At 34.6% G+C, this 12464-nt stretch overlaps 2 protein-coding genes across 3 annotated transcripts; one reads left to right on the forward strand and one right to left on the reverse strand.

Annotated features, from left to right (window-relative positions):
- The first annotated feature begins 1495 nt into the window (after positions 1 to 1495).
- On the forward strand, positions 1496 to 6822 carry LOC8264950 (probable LRR receptor-like serine/threonine-protein kinase At5g48740). Its single transcript, XM_002521044.4, has 16 exons — positions 1496 to 2140; positions 2225 to 2765; positions 2915 to 3366; positions 3452 to 3569; positions 3677 to 3745; positions 3829 to 3897; positions 3990 to 4058; positions 4182 to 4253; positions 4364 to 4432; positions 4504 to 4739; positions 4817 to 5022; positions 5148 to 5274; positions 5389 to 5457; positions 5624 to 5813; positions 5964 to 6096; positions 6212 to 6822. Exons 1-16 carry the CDS (start codon positions 2062 to 2064, stop codon positions 6422 to 6424), a joined length of 2712 nt encoding a protein of 903 aa, XP_002521090.2. The 5' UTR covers positions 1496 to 2061; the 3' UTR covers positions 6425 to 6822.
- LOC8264949 lies at positions 5914 to 11981 on the reverse strand. 2 transcript variants are annotated; one of them, XM_015720447.3, is made up of 12 exons: positions 11760 to 11980; positions 11353 to 11670; positions 11003 to 11075; positions 10744 to 10856; positions 10236 to 10320; positions 10040 to 10112; positions 9393 to 9448; positions 8453 to 8518; positions 7676 to 7741; positions 7092 to 7604; positions 6677 to 6982; positions 5914 to 6535 (listed from the first exon to the last, which is right to left on the reverse strand). In XM_015720447.3, the coding sequence occupies exons 1-10, from the start codon at positions 11927 to 11929 to the stop codon at positions 7524 to 7526; spliced, it is 1101 nt and encodes a 366-aa protein (XP_015575933.3). In that variant the 5' UTR covers positions 11930 to 11980; the 3' UTR covers positions 5914 to 6535; positions 6677 to 6982; positions 7092 to 7523. The 2 variants fall into 2 exon arrangements, with proteins under 2 accessions (XP_015575933.3, XP_048233170.1); XM_048377213.1 differs by lacking the exon at positions 7092 to 7604 and having other exon boundaries at positions 11760 to 11981.
- Between the last annotated feature and the right edge of the window lie 483 nt (positions 11982 to 12464).

Consider the following 12464-nt stretch of genomic DNA (forward strand, 5'->3'; position numbering starts at 1 on the left):
TGCAAATGTATATGTGATTTAAGGTACGAAATGCCTTAAACACTTGTTTCCATTTGAAAATTTTTATAAAATTGATTTTTTTTTTTAAAAAACACTAATTTATAATTTTTTATATTTTTTGAGTATTTCTCTATTTGAGTTGGTGATCATACTCATAACCCAGTTTTACAATCCGATTTTTCAGTGATATTTAAGGCTCCTGGTTGAATTCAATTTTTCGAAGTGAAAGATTCAGAATCTTAGTACTCGATCCTTCTATTAAATATTTTTCGGTTTTGTGATTGTTTGTAGGTAAACAACACTATGAGATAGGCAATATCTCTCAAACCCTAATTAACAGACTTGTAAATTATCCAAGTCAAAGGGGCATCGTCTTTACTCTTGAACCCAGTTTCACTAGTCTACATGGACCAAGTTTTAGAATAAATTTGCTAGTGGAAGAAGTTGGAATGCAAAAGGGAGTTCAGTTTATCTGAAGTAAACAAATAATCTACTAATTAACCATTGGTTAAATATTAAGACAGGTTGCTAACCTTATAAGATTTTCCCAACAACTTCCTCCCTTTAAATTCTACTAATGGGTGACAACATCAATTTGGAAATGGAGGGAGCCTTCTATCTTATTTTACCAGGTTTCATATTCTATTTTTCTTTTATTTCTATCGTTGCATGAAAGAGTCCAACTTCATAATGGTACAGTGGTTATTAAGAAAATAAATCATACTTTATAATAAAATAAAATCATTACCATTGGAATAATTATACCAAACTCTTCATTCTTACAGCCTACACAATCCCTTTCACACCAAAAAGAAAAAGAGGAAAGGGAAGTGTCATAATTCATGCATGAGAAATACGAGAGAATGGATGCAAAGTTTGCCAAATTATCGATCTTCATTATGAACTGAATAAATGAAAGGTACCTTTCCTTTGAGGGAAAGATATATAATGTGGTCCGAGTATGATTTTGAAAGCAAAGCTAAGGAAAATTATGCATTACCATAATACCAATTTGAACTAAACAACTCAACTTATATTGGCTTAATACAATTTATGCATGAGAAAAATAAAACTTCTTATTATTAACTCAGTACAATCATGCATTTGTTAATTTATTGTTTAGCTAATCAATTAGGTCGATTTTTTAAGTGATTAATGTTTACCCTATAGTAAAATTATTGTTTCAAGAATTAAATTTTGGTCAAATGGATCCTTGTGAAATAGTAAGACAAAGAAAATCATGCTAAAGAACTTTGAAGAAAAAAAGTAAACAAATAAATAAAGATTCTGACTTATAATATAATTGCTCTTTGATCGACATTAAGCATAATTTTCTATATTTCATTTTTAAACCAACTTAATCAATAGTTTTTCTTACTCTTTGATTTAGGTAGAAAATTGTTTGAAAATTTTGAGAACTTTTATTAGTAGAAAATTACACCGTCTGACAGTTAGCTATTATGATAACATCGTTTCACTGGCAACGACGAGTTAAAACGACAGATTGTCATCCAATACGCATTTGGGTCAGCATTGTGATGTTTGTCAACTGGATCACATCCCTTCCCATAAGGAAGAAACCTGTTCCAAGACTTTGTCACAAAAGCTATTCGCAAACCCACTTTTATCTTTTTTTAAACTTCTAACGACCTGGTCATACATATGGAGATGTGTTTTCCTTTTCTTTTCTTTTCCTTTTTTTTTTTCTTTTCTTGAGCTGCTTTTTAACTACCAACTACATTAGGAGCATTAGCACTAAATTGGCTATGTGTGTGATAAGGAAATAAAAAAAGAATAATCATCCAAAAAGAAATACAACAATAATAACAATATGCTCACACTATAATCATCACCCTTTAATCAATTTGCCGCCTCACCAATGAATTACTTCTCATTTCTACTATTCTTGATCATTTTTTTTCCCTTTTCATAGACCTTCCTGAAAGGCGGTAAAAAGGAAACAGGAAAACCAAATACATTTTTGTTTCTTGGACTAAATATAGGCGTGTTCTTTTCTTTTGGAGAGACACTATTGTGGGTTCTGTTGAAGGGTCTAGTTCTATGGCCCTAAACCGCATCTGGGTTGGCTTCATCTTCTTGTCTTGTCTATGGATACTTGGTTTCTGCAAAGACAAAGATGGTATATTTGTTTTTTATGAATGTTTAATATGCATAATGTTTTTGCATCAACAAGTTGATTTAATGTTTGTGTCTAAAATTTCAGGTTTCTTGAGTTTATCTTGCGGTGGAACGACAAATTTTACTGATTCATCGAACATTTCTTGGGTTTCTGATAGTGCATATATAAGCATAGGCAACACGACCACCATTAATTACATTGAGGGTACTTCTTCATTTACTGTTCCGGTCCGGTTTTTCCAAGACTTGAAAGGTCGAAAGTGCTATAAGCTTCCATTGACGAATGTGTCATCTGTAGTACTAGTTAGAGCTCAATTTGTGTATAAGAACTATGACAGGCTTGGAAAACCCCCTGCTTTCTCTGTTTCTCTTGGCACAGCTGTTACTAGCACTGTAAATCTTACAATCAATGATCCATGGACGGAAGAATTTGTGTGGCCTGTTAATAAGGACACGGTTTCTTTCTGTTTACATGCAATTCCTGATGGCGGATCGCCTGTTATTTCATCTCTTGAAATTCGTCCACTTCCTCAAGGAGCTTATCAGAGTGGAATAGGAGATTTTCCTAACAAGCCACTTAGAAAGTCTTTTCGTATCAATAGTGGCTATACAAATGGTTCCTTGAGGTATGAACTGCTTTATTGTATTATTTTTCCCCTTTATTTTGGGGTGTTTCGGATGCCTTTAAATGGAATTGGCTGCGAGGAGTCAATCCCCTGATATCCTGCACTAGTCCAATCTCATGTTCTGTTATTGGAATTTTGTGTTAGAGCAGGTACCCCTTGGATCCATATGATAGAATATGGGATGCTGATGAGAATTATACACCGTTTCATGTATCAAGCGGATTCAATAAGCTGCTAAGATTCAATTTGTCAAGTCTTAGTGAGAATCCTCCTGTTTATGTTCTTCAGACAGCGAGAGTTCTGGCACGAAGGGATGCCTTAACCTACAACCTTGATCTTGACACAACAGGGGACTACTGCATTGTCCTTTACTTTGCTGGGATTCTTCCTGTCTCTCCCTCTTTTGATGTCTTGATAAATGGAGATATCGTTCAATCTAATTATACTGTGAAAATGTCAGAAGCTAGTGCTTTGTACTTAACTCGAAAAGAAATCAAAAGCTTGAATATTACACTGAAAAGTATCAGTTTCTATCCACAAATCAATGCAATTGAGGTTTATGAGATTGTTGAAATTCCATTGGAAGCTTCCTCAACAACAGGTGCCAGTTCATTTAGTTTCATAATTTATTAACTCGAACAGGTTCAGTTTTGCTGATCATGGTTGCAAATTTTACTTTCCTGCAGTGTCAGCCCTTCAGGTTATTCAGCAGTCGACTGGACTGGACCTGGAATGGGAAGATGACCCATGTTCTCCAACACCATGGGACCATATTGGATGTGAAGGAAGCCTTGTCACATCATTGTCTGTTTTTGTTAATTCATTTCACTTTCTAAATTTTCTTATTTGTTTATATATTTGTTTTGCTTTTGAGATCTATTAATATGTTCATGTCTTCTTTTCTTGTTTAGGGAGCTTTCAGATGTCAATTTAAGATCAATTAATCCAACTTTTGGTGATCTGTTGGACCTTAAAACACTGTAAAGTCTGATCTTCGTCACTGCTTTCAATGTATATTTTTCCTAACACTCCATTTCTCATACCATGGCAATTTCTGTGTCAGGGATTTGCATAACACTTCACTTGCTGGAGAGATACAGAACTTGGGAAGCCTTCAACATCTTGAGAAGCTGTAATGCATTAAAATAGTATTAAAAAGAATCCAAAATTTGTTTCTGAAGAAGTAAGATATTTCTTAGTTCTTACTGATCTGAAATTCTTCAGGAACCTGAGCTTTAATCAGCTAACGTCCTTTGGAACAGAATTGGACAACTTGGTTAGCCTTCAGAGTCTGTAAGTTGTATTGGATTCTACATGCCTCTAGTTACAACTATAATTCTTAGAATATTTCACTTTCTCATCCTGCTACACGCAAAACCTGATACTAATGTTGCATTTGAACTTTTCAACATGGAGGGACCTGCATAACAATAGCTTACAAGGAACAGTTCCTGATGGTTTAGGAGAGCTGGAGGACCTTCATCTCCTGTAAGGAAGCTTAAAAAAACCAATTCTAACTAAAAAAAATATTCCGTTTATAACTCTGTTATAATACATGTGCTTTAACTGGATGAGAGCTCTTCATTTTCACTCTTCAGTAACCTGGAAAATAATAAATTACAAGGCAGCCTACCAGAGTCTTTGAATAGAGAAAGTCTGGAAGTCAGGTGTGGAATTGATATTTTCTTGATTTTTTTAGTTTGTACTATAGAATGCTGATGAAACAAGCTTTTTGCAGGACATCAGGAAATCCATGTCTTTCCTTCTCAACAATGTCATGCAATGATGTTTCATCTAATCCTTCAATTGAGACTCCTCAAGTTACAATCCTCGCCAAGAATAAGCCTAACAAGATTAATCATATGGCAATTATATTCGGTGCTGCTGGAGGAACCATACTTGCTCTTCTTGTCATTTCTCTGACAGTATTCCTGTACATAAAGAAACCAAGTACTGAAGTCACATACACAGACAGTAAGTAAAGATTTTGTTGTTAACTCTGGAGAATTACTGATTAATCATACTTATTTGGAGGCTTCTTTGATGCTCAGGGACCGCAGCAGATATGAGAAACTGGAATGCAGCAAGAATCTTTTCCTACAAAGAAATCAAAGCAGCTACGAACAACTTCAAGCAGGTAATTGGGCGCGGTAGTTTTGGATCTGTTTATCTTGGAAAGCTTTCAGATGGCAAACTTGTAGCTGTGAAAGTTCGGTTTGATAAGAGTCAACTCGGGGCTGATTCTTTTATTAATGAGGTTTATCTTTTGAACTTCTAAACCATTTTATTCTTTATACCTGCAACTTGGAAGGATGAACAGAATCCAATAAAGTTGAAGTGAAACCCAGAGTTGCCTTATAAACATATGCCTTGGATTTTCAGGTTCATCTGTTGTCACAAATTCGTCACCAGAATCTCGTGGGTTTAGAAGGATTTTGTTATGAATCAAAGCAGCAAATACTAGTCTACGAGTATTTACCCGGTGGATCTCTGGCTGACCACCTCTATGGTATGTCATTATGAATCAATAAAAATACATTGTACTCGTATTTCATCTAAATTAAGCTATTTTGAGTTCTTCGTTTCTTGTGCCTGACAATTTTCCGCTGTATCCCCTTTCAAGGTCCCAACAGTCAGAAAGTTTGTCTAAGTTGGGTTCGCAGACTGAAAATCTCTGTTGATGCTGCTAAAGGTATTTGTATAGCTGTAATCCTAGATGTTTAAATTTTATAACTTAAAGATGCTTATTGTAACAAGAATTCTTAAGGTCTTTGTCTGTAGCAGCAAATTTTCTTGTAATTCCTGTGCCATTATTATTAAGAAATCAACGCATGACTCGAATTTCATTGCCATTGAAGGATTGGACTATCTGCACAATGGAAGTGAACCACGAATCATACACCGTGATGTGAAATGCAGCAATATTTTGATGGACAAAGACATGAATGCCAAAGTATGTGACTTCGGCCTTTCTAAGCAAGTAATGCAGGCAGATGCAAGTCATGTCACCACTGTTGTCAAAGGCACTGCTGGCTATCTTGATCCTGAGTAAGTTTTCAATGGCCTTACTGTTGAAGTTCATAATTTGAAGTACAAAATTTACTTATCAACTCCTAAAGATAAATTTGAGCTAGGATGGGAAAATTGGAGGGAAAGCCAAATTGCCATTTAGATAATATGATGTAATGTTATATTCAGGTACTATTCTACTCAACAGCTTACAGAAAAGAGTGATGTCTATAGCTTTGGTGTAGTTCTTCTGGAACTCATTTGTGGGCGAGAACCATTACGCCACTCAGGAACTCCAGATTCTTTCAATTTAGTGTTATGGGTAAAAAAAGCTCTTTCCTTTACTACTACATTAATATGGCTTTATCTATTTGTTCCCTATGATATTTCACTAGAGTATAAATTGTTGTGCTGCTATGAATGATGATCAACTGCAGGCCAAGCCCTACTTGCAGGCAGGTGCATTTGAGATAGTGGATGATAACATAAAAGGAACTTTTGATGTGGAAAGCATGAGAAAGGCAGCCGCAGTTGCTGCTAGGTCAGTAGAGAGGGATGCTTCACAGAGGCCTAAAATTGCAGAGGTGTTGGCAGAGCTGAAAGAAGCCTACAATATTCAGCTCTCGTATCTCGCAGCTTGTGATATGTAAATCTCTTTCTCGTAAACACAATCCAAAATACTTCTACTCCTTGTTAACATTCGTGCCGAAAGAGTTCTTCTCAGATAGTTTGGTGTATCACATAGTAAATTGAAGAAAGCACTGTACGGATGATATCCAGTAAGTTATGTAGCAGAAGAGCATATCAGAGAGTCGAAGATTTGCATATACATGTATCTATTTAGTCAATGGGAAAAAATAGAAGCAAGAAGTGGGAAGTTCTGTTTTATGAGAAACACTTACCAAAGTGGAGTTCTGTTCAGAAACCATCTACGTCGACCTCCCAACTCACAAGCAACAAACATTGTGGTGGGTTGCACCATTCCAATTTTGATTCTCGTCTTCTTTGCTTCTTCAAGTTCTCAATATGAAGATTTCTAGCTTTATTACTTGAGGAACAGAAAGAGCCAGATAATTGGTGATGTGTAATTAATCCAGTGGATGATGCTAAACGGGTTGTTGGCAGCAGAATTTGCTGCTAGTACCTTGGTGGAAAGGTACTTATGGGTAACAGGAGGAACGTCTATACAGTCATCTGACTGAATGCAACTGTTAGGAAATATCCAACGTAATGTTATTGATTAGAAAATAAGGCCAAGAAAGGAAAGAAAACAAAAAAAGAAAAGGGAAATCGCCTAATAATTGCATTAAAAATAACCTTCACACCACGCAGGTAAACCAAGCTAGTTCATAATCTGTCACACAAACGCATAATACTGATGCTTCTGACATCAATTTGATGACCCCACACCCATATGTTCAAATGCACCTTTATCACATGCAATCCAACTTAAGCCATTATTATTATCGTCATTCTTCAATATGAAGTATCTGCTTGCATTGATTAACAGATACTGACACTTTCCTCTTTCTAGAAGACACGCATCAAATAAAATAATAAATCTAGACCATCCTTTACAAAGGAAAATACAAAATATGACTGTATCTAATATACAGAGCAGAAGTGTAAAAAAGAGAAATCCTGAGATGGTTTTCAACAGGCATAGCAAAACCCTTCAGGAATTCATGAAGCTCTAATATTGCTGCTCAATGAATTTGGGACGATTTAATCGACCAACAAAATTGAGTACTAAGTAGAGTAGCGGCCTTGCAGATAAAGGAATAATGCTGTCAAAGCAGCCACAGCATATGGAAATACAGTCCAAATGCCCTGTATAATTACAAAAATTAGATACTGGTATTTATAAAATTAGAGTAAGATGCAGGTGAAATTTTGTTTACCACTACTGTGGCGACGGTGGCAAGGGCAACCATGGGGCGTTCCCTCAACAGAAATCCAATTCCCAGCTGCGTTCAAAATCAAAGAGAAGATAAAATTTTGGGACAGCAACTCAATAGACATTTGGGTAGCTAGATTCAAAACTCATCAAACCAGTGCTATCTGGTAGTCTGTAATAATTAAGGCTAGAAAATAAGTTCAGCCAAAGAGTCAAGCTGCCTGCACAAAATACATGTAAGACTATATGCTCTATGAAATTTAAGAACTTAGCATCATTTAATTATTAAATGTATTTATTCAGGCTTTCCTTGAGTTTTTACTATCTAAAAGTTCATTTATAATATTCCGATTTAGAAAAATTTACACATTTGAAGTCCTGAACTTTATGCCATTATGGCAAAGAGTATAGAAGTAGCCAATTGTAGCACAATCCATACCTATGAGTTGTAAGTTGAAATTAGTATGAAAAAATGTGGCCACATCTTAGTAGCCTTTAGGCCAAAATTGCAACAAAATTAAGTGATAAATTTCTATTTCAATACTTAGGTAAAAATTGTAGTTTGACAAAGTTTTGGAATTTCGAGGGTGATAATCCTATTTATTTGTGGTGTTTTTGTTAAAAGAAATCCTATCAGGTTTAATTTCCAATTCATAAACGCACAGCTGCTATGTATATAGTGCCCTAATTGAACAATAACACATTAGATACAATTATAAAATGATACATATATTAAAAATTATGAAAAAAAAATAATGGTTTGTGGTGGAATTGGACAAACCTGTAGTGGAAGGGTGATCAAGCCACCACAGCAAACTCCAGCAAAGAAAAACTCTGGAGATACACCCTGTATTCAGATAAGAGAACATAGTTATAAATTACAAGTATAAATATTTATAAATATGACGGATAAACCTTATGTAGAAGTAACAAAGTCTACTGTAGACAGGATAATGATAGTGTTGCAGATGAATCCTTAGACAGTACATGCATATTCATGAATCATTATATTCAATTGGTCAGAACATTCTTTTTCTTTCAATAGTTCATATTTCTAATTATTTTGTTGATTATTAATTTTCCTTGTTTTCTTTTGACAAATGGACTTAGGTAGAACTCATTCTCAAAAACCAGCTCATAGGAAGAGGTTGATCAATCCACATATATACATTATAACAGCCCAATAACTTATTGATGTGGGACAAATACAACTTCTAACACCCTCCGTTAGCGTGTCATACAAATGGGCCGGATCCAAACCTATCATCACAGATGAAAGGCTGGCTCTAATACCATGACAAATGGGCTTAGGTAGAACTCATTTCCAAAAGCTAGTTCATAGAAAGAGGTTGCCCAGTCTACATATATCTACTATAACAGCCAAATAACTTATTGATATGGGATAAATACAACTTCTAACATCTTTAATTAATAATCCCCACCCAAGTGGCAACTGAGCCCATGTCATTTTTGACAGACATGTTCTCCGCTGAGTGAATTTACTACTATGAAAAAAGTGGTCTAGCAACCAATAATCAGTTTCACAACGCTACAATGATAAGAGAATAAAGAAGTAGAACAACTGGAGGAAAAACCAGCAAAATGTCAAAACTGATGTTAAATCCTTCAGCTGCTCATGTTCAGGCCTTTATTAGTGATATACAGAATGAAAAATCTTTTACCTAAGACATACAAATTGTAAAGAAATAATGACCACTAACCAGTGTTCCAGCTAGGAAACCAGTAGGATTTCTTACTCCAAGCGAAAACCGCTCCACTGCAGATCAAAATACACAAAAGCATAAGGAAATTCAGTTAATGTTCTGATGACACAATCAAAACGCAAGTAGACTGGAATGCACATTTCTAGACATTTTGGCAGCATTGTAAAGCAGTTAACATGTTAGTCCATAAGTTTTTGTTTGACCACAAAATTATCAAAGGATCCACTGAAAAGTTTAAGCTGTAAAGTGAGCCTTAGTAATAGTTTTACATCTTTAAAACATCCCATCCACAAATGCCCATTGAACTTGAAGCATGAACAAGCATAGACTCACTTGAACAAGTATAGACTCGCTTTACTTTTGCTGATTAAACTCTATATCTTTCGATTGTAAAGCTGATCAAACTCGAGATTTCTATTATAGAGGCTCTAATACCATGCCAAAGAAACTTAAACTGTTAAGGACCCAAGAAATAGTTTTACATTTTTATCAAAAAGTTATTCACTACAAGTAACCAGAATCCACATTTCTGACACTCGTATTACAAAAACAGACATTAATTTCATAATCTGTCATCTGACTACAACATGTCACAATTCAGAATACATCCATATGCAACATGTAACTGGGCATTTATAACTCACCAAGGCCAGCAAGATTGCCATATTTTTGCACTACGCGTGTAATGCTCAACACCTTCTCTTCACCAATGCCTAACTATAGCCATCATCAAAGGTAGCCAACTCAAAAATCATATTCTCAAATTATAGAATAGTTTCAATTGAAATCATTAAACTTAAAAAACGCATCTCTAATTGGAAGTAATTGAACAGAACAAACCTTTGAACGAATGTCATCAGTTGCCCCACTTTCTCTGAAAAGCTTCCCCAGGTAGAATGGTATCATATCACTAATACAGACTCCCCTGAAGATTCATATTGCCGCAAAAGACTTTTAGAAAAACGATTATTACAGTATGTCAATATGCAAAATCCAGAGCAATAGTCTCATAAAAAATGGGAATAAGGAACAATTTATCAAAATTCATAAAAATCTGGATTTGTTTATATTTGAGCAGCTTTTAGGTACGATTAAAATTAATGTGATCATCCATTTGCAAAACTAATTGCTGACAATTACCGCGGCCTTGAGCCTTATGTTAGAAAAGGCTCAAGAACCTCCAATTATGTCTTTCCTTTGCGTGAATTAAAGGTGCAAACTTCTTCAAAAGCCATCTATTACTTTATCGGATACAGAATTGTGAACATAGAAAAAATCCGTTTACCATGACTGAAGCAAGTTATACCCACAGATTTTTAATTGTACAGAAAGTAGAGTTGCTACTAACCAGTATACCCACAGAACTGTGGACATAATGTATGGAGCACTTCTATAGAAAGATTCAACAAAACTTTGCCATGTTCCATCCACAGTCAGCATCCGTGATAAAGATATGCCAACCTATTTTGTATCCAAATGCTTGAATCAAACTTAGCAGACTATAAAAGAGAGCTGATGCTTAATGTAAAATCTAACTATTTAGAAAGAGCAAAAGTAAATAAACCCTTGGAGTTAGCAAAATATAAGTACCAGTGAAAAAGACAGACCCAAACGTTTAAAGCCTCTTCACTAATGAACAATCCACAACCAGCAGCCATGAGCAACCAAAAATATATCCACCTACCAAGGCAGCATTTTGTGACAAGCTTAACAATAGTACCATTTAACAGAAAATACACAAAAATGCAAGGTCATGTTTATGTACCTCTTTAATTTTTTTCTTTTTCTTTTAGCTGGCGTGACAATATATAAAAGATACTCAAAAGTAAATGCAATTTGTATCTAATCCGAAAATACCCAAAAGCAACCCATGAAAGAAGAATACTTGAGCTCAAAGTAAATGCTGTTTATTCTAAGAAATTGCATTTAGTACAAATATAAAAACAGTAACATTTACCCCGGTGCATACTCAGGAAGTATGATTCTGTATCCAAAAGCTTTGAAACTAAAACCAACAGGAGCAGAAGCCATAACAGAAGATGATGATGATGAAGAACCCTCGGCCACAAATTGAAGTCCAAGCGCACTAGGCTTTTTTAAACCTATTGATGTGATTGTGATAATTACAGCTATACACACACCAATTCCTAATAGAATCAAAAAAGAATTTCCTGATGAAGCAGGATTTGTATTATTGTCTTTCTCATTCCTAAATATCTCATTTAATGAATCAGGTTCATAATTTCCAGTATCTTCGCGTGCAAAGGTTCTGAACCTGTTTGAAATAAAACGTTGAAAATTCAAAAACTTTAGATATTAAACAAGAAAACAAGAAATTGAAGAAGCGGGAGATAGGAAATATACCTGCGAAGTGACGGTGCAAAGCATAGATGAAGTAAAAAAATTTCTTTGCAGAGTGGCAATGGCAGTGAAATGCGTCTGTGAAGAAGATTGAGAGAGGTAATGCGAGTTAATGGGCGCGTATTAAAGGACTTAGGTGGTGGCAATCTGGCGTGTGTTAAAATGGAGGCCATTTTTTTATTTTTTCTATGGAGCTCTGAGGAAGACGATATTAATATGGCAGTAACTTTCAAGTGAGGTGAACTTTTATATGTGAGGATGTTCTTGGGTCCATGTGGCCTCGTACGATTGGTTAGTGCCAGAATATAAGAGAAGGCAGTGGGATATTCCTTTTTATGGGCAATGCTAGCCACTCGCTTTTAGCTAATTGCTATTTTATTAGTTTATTTTATTCAATTTTTTAATTTAATAATTTGTTACTTATTTAATAAAATAAATATAAATAATTATATAAATATAAAAATTATTAATAATAAAAAATATTATTATGCACGTAATAAAATATTTTAAAATTTAGTATCAATAAATATTTTTATTTTATTTTTATGTATTAAAAAATAATTAAAAATTTAGATTGAAAAATTAAATAAAATAAACCAATAAAAGAGTAATTATTTAAACAAGTTTCTAAGAAAGAGTGTTCATAGCATTTCTCTTTTACTAATTTTCTGACGAATACAATTCTTGGTTACAATGTTAGCATAATTA

The sequence above is a fragment of the Ricinus communis genome, chromosome 7 (assembly GCF_019578655.1).
Source record: "Ricinus communis isolate WT05 ecotype wild-type chromosome 7, ASM1957865v1, whole genome shotgun sequence".
In the NCBI taxonomy this organism is placed as follows: Eukaryota; Viridiplantae; Streptophyta; class Magnoliopsida; order Malpighiales; family Euphorbiaceae; genus Ricinus; species Ricinus communis.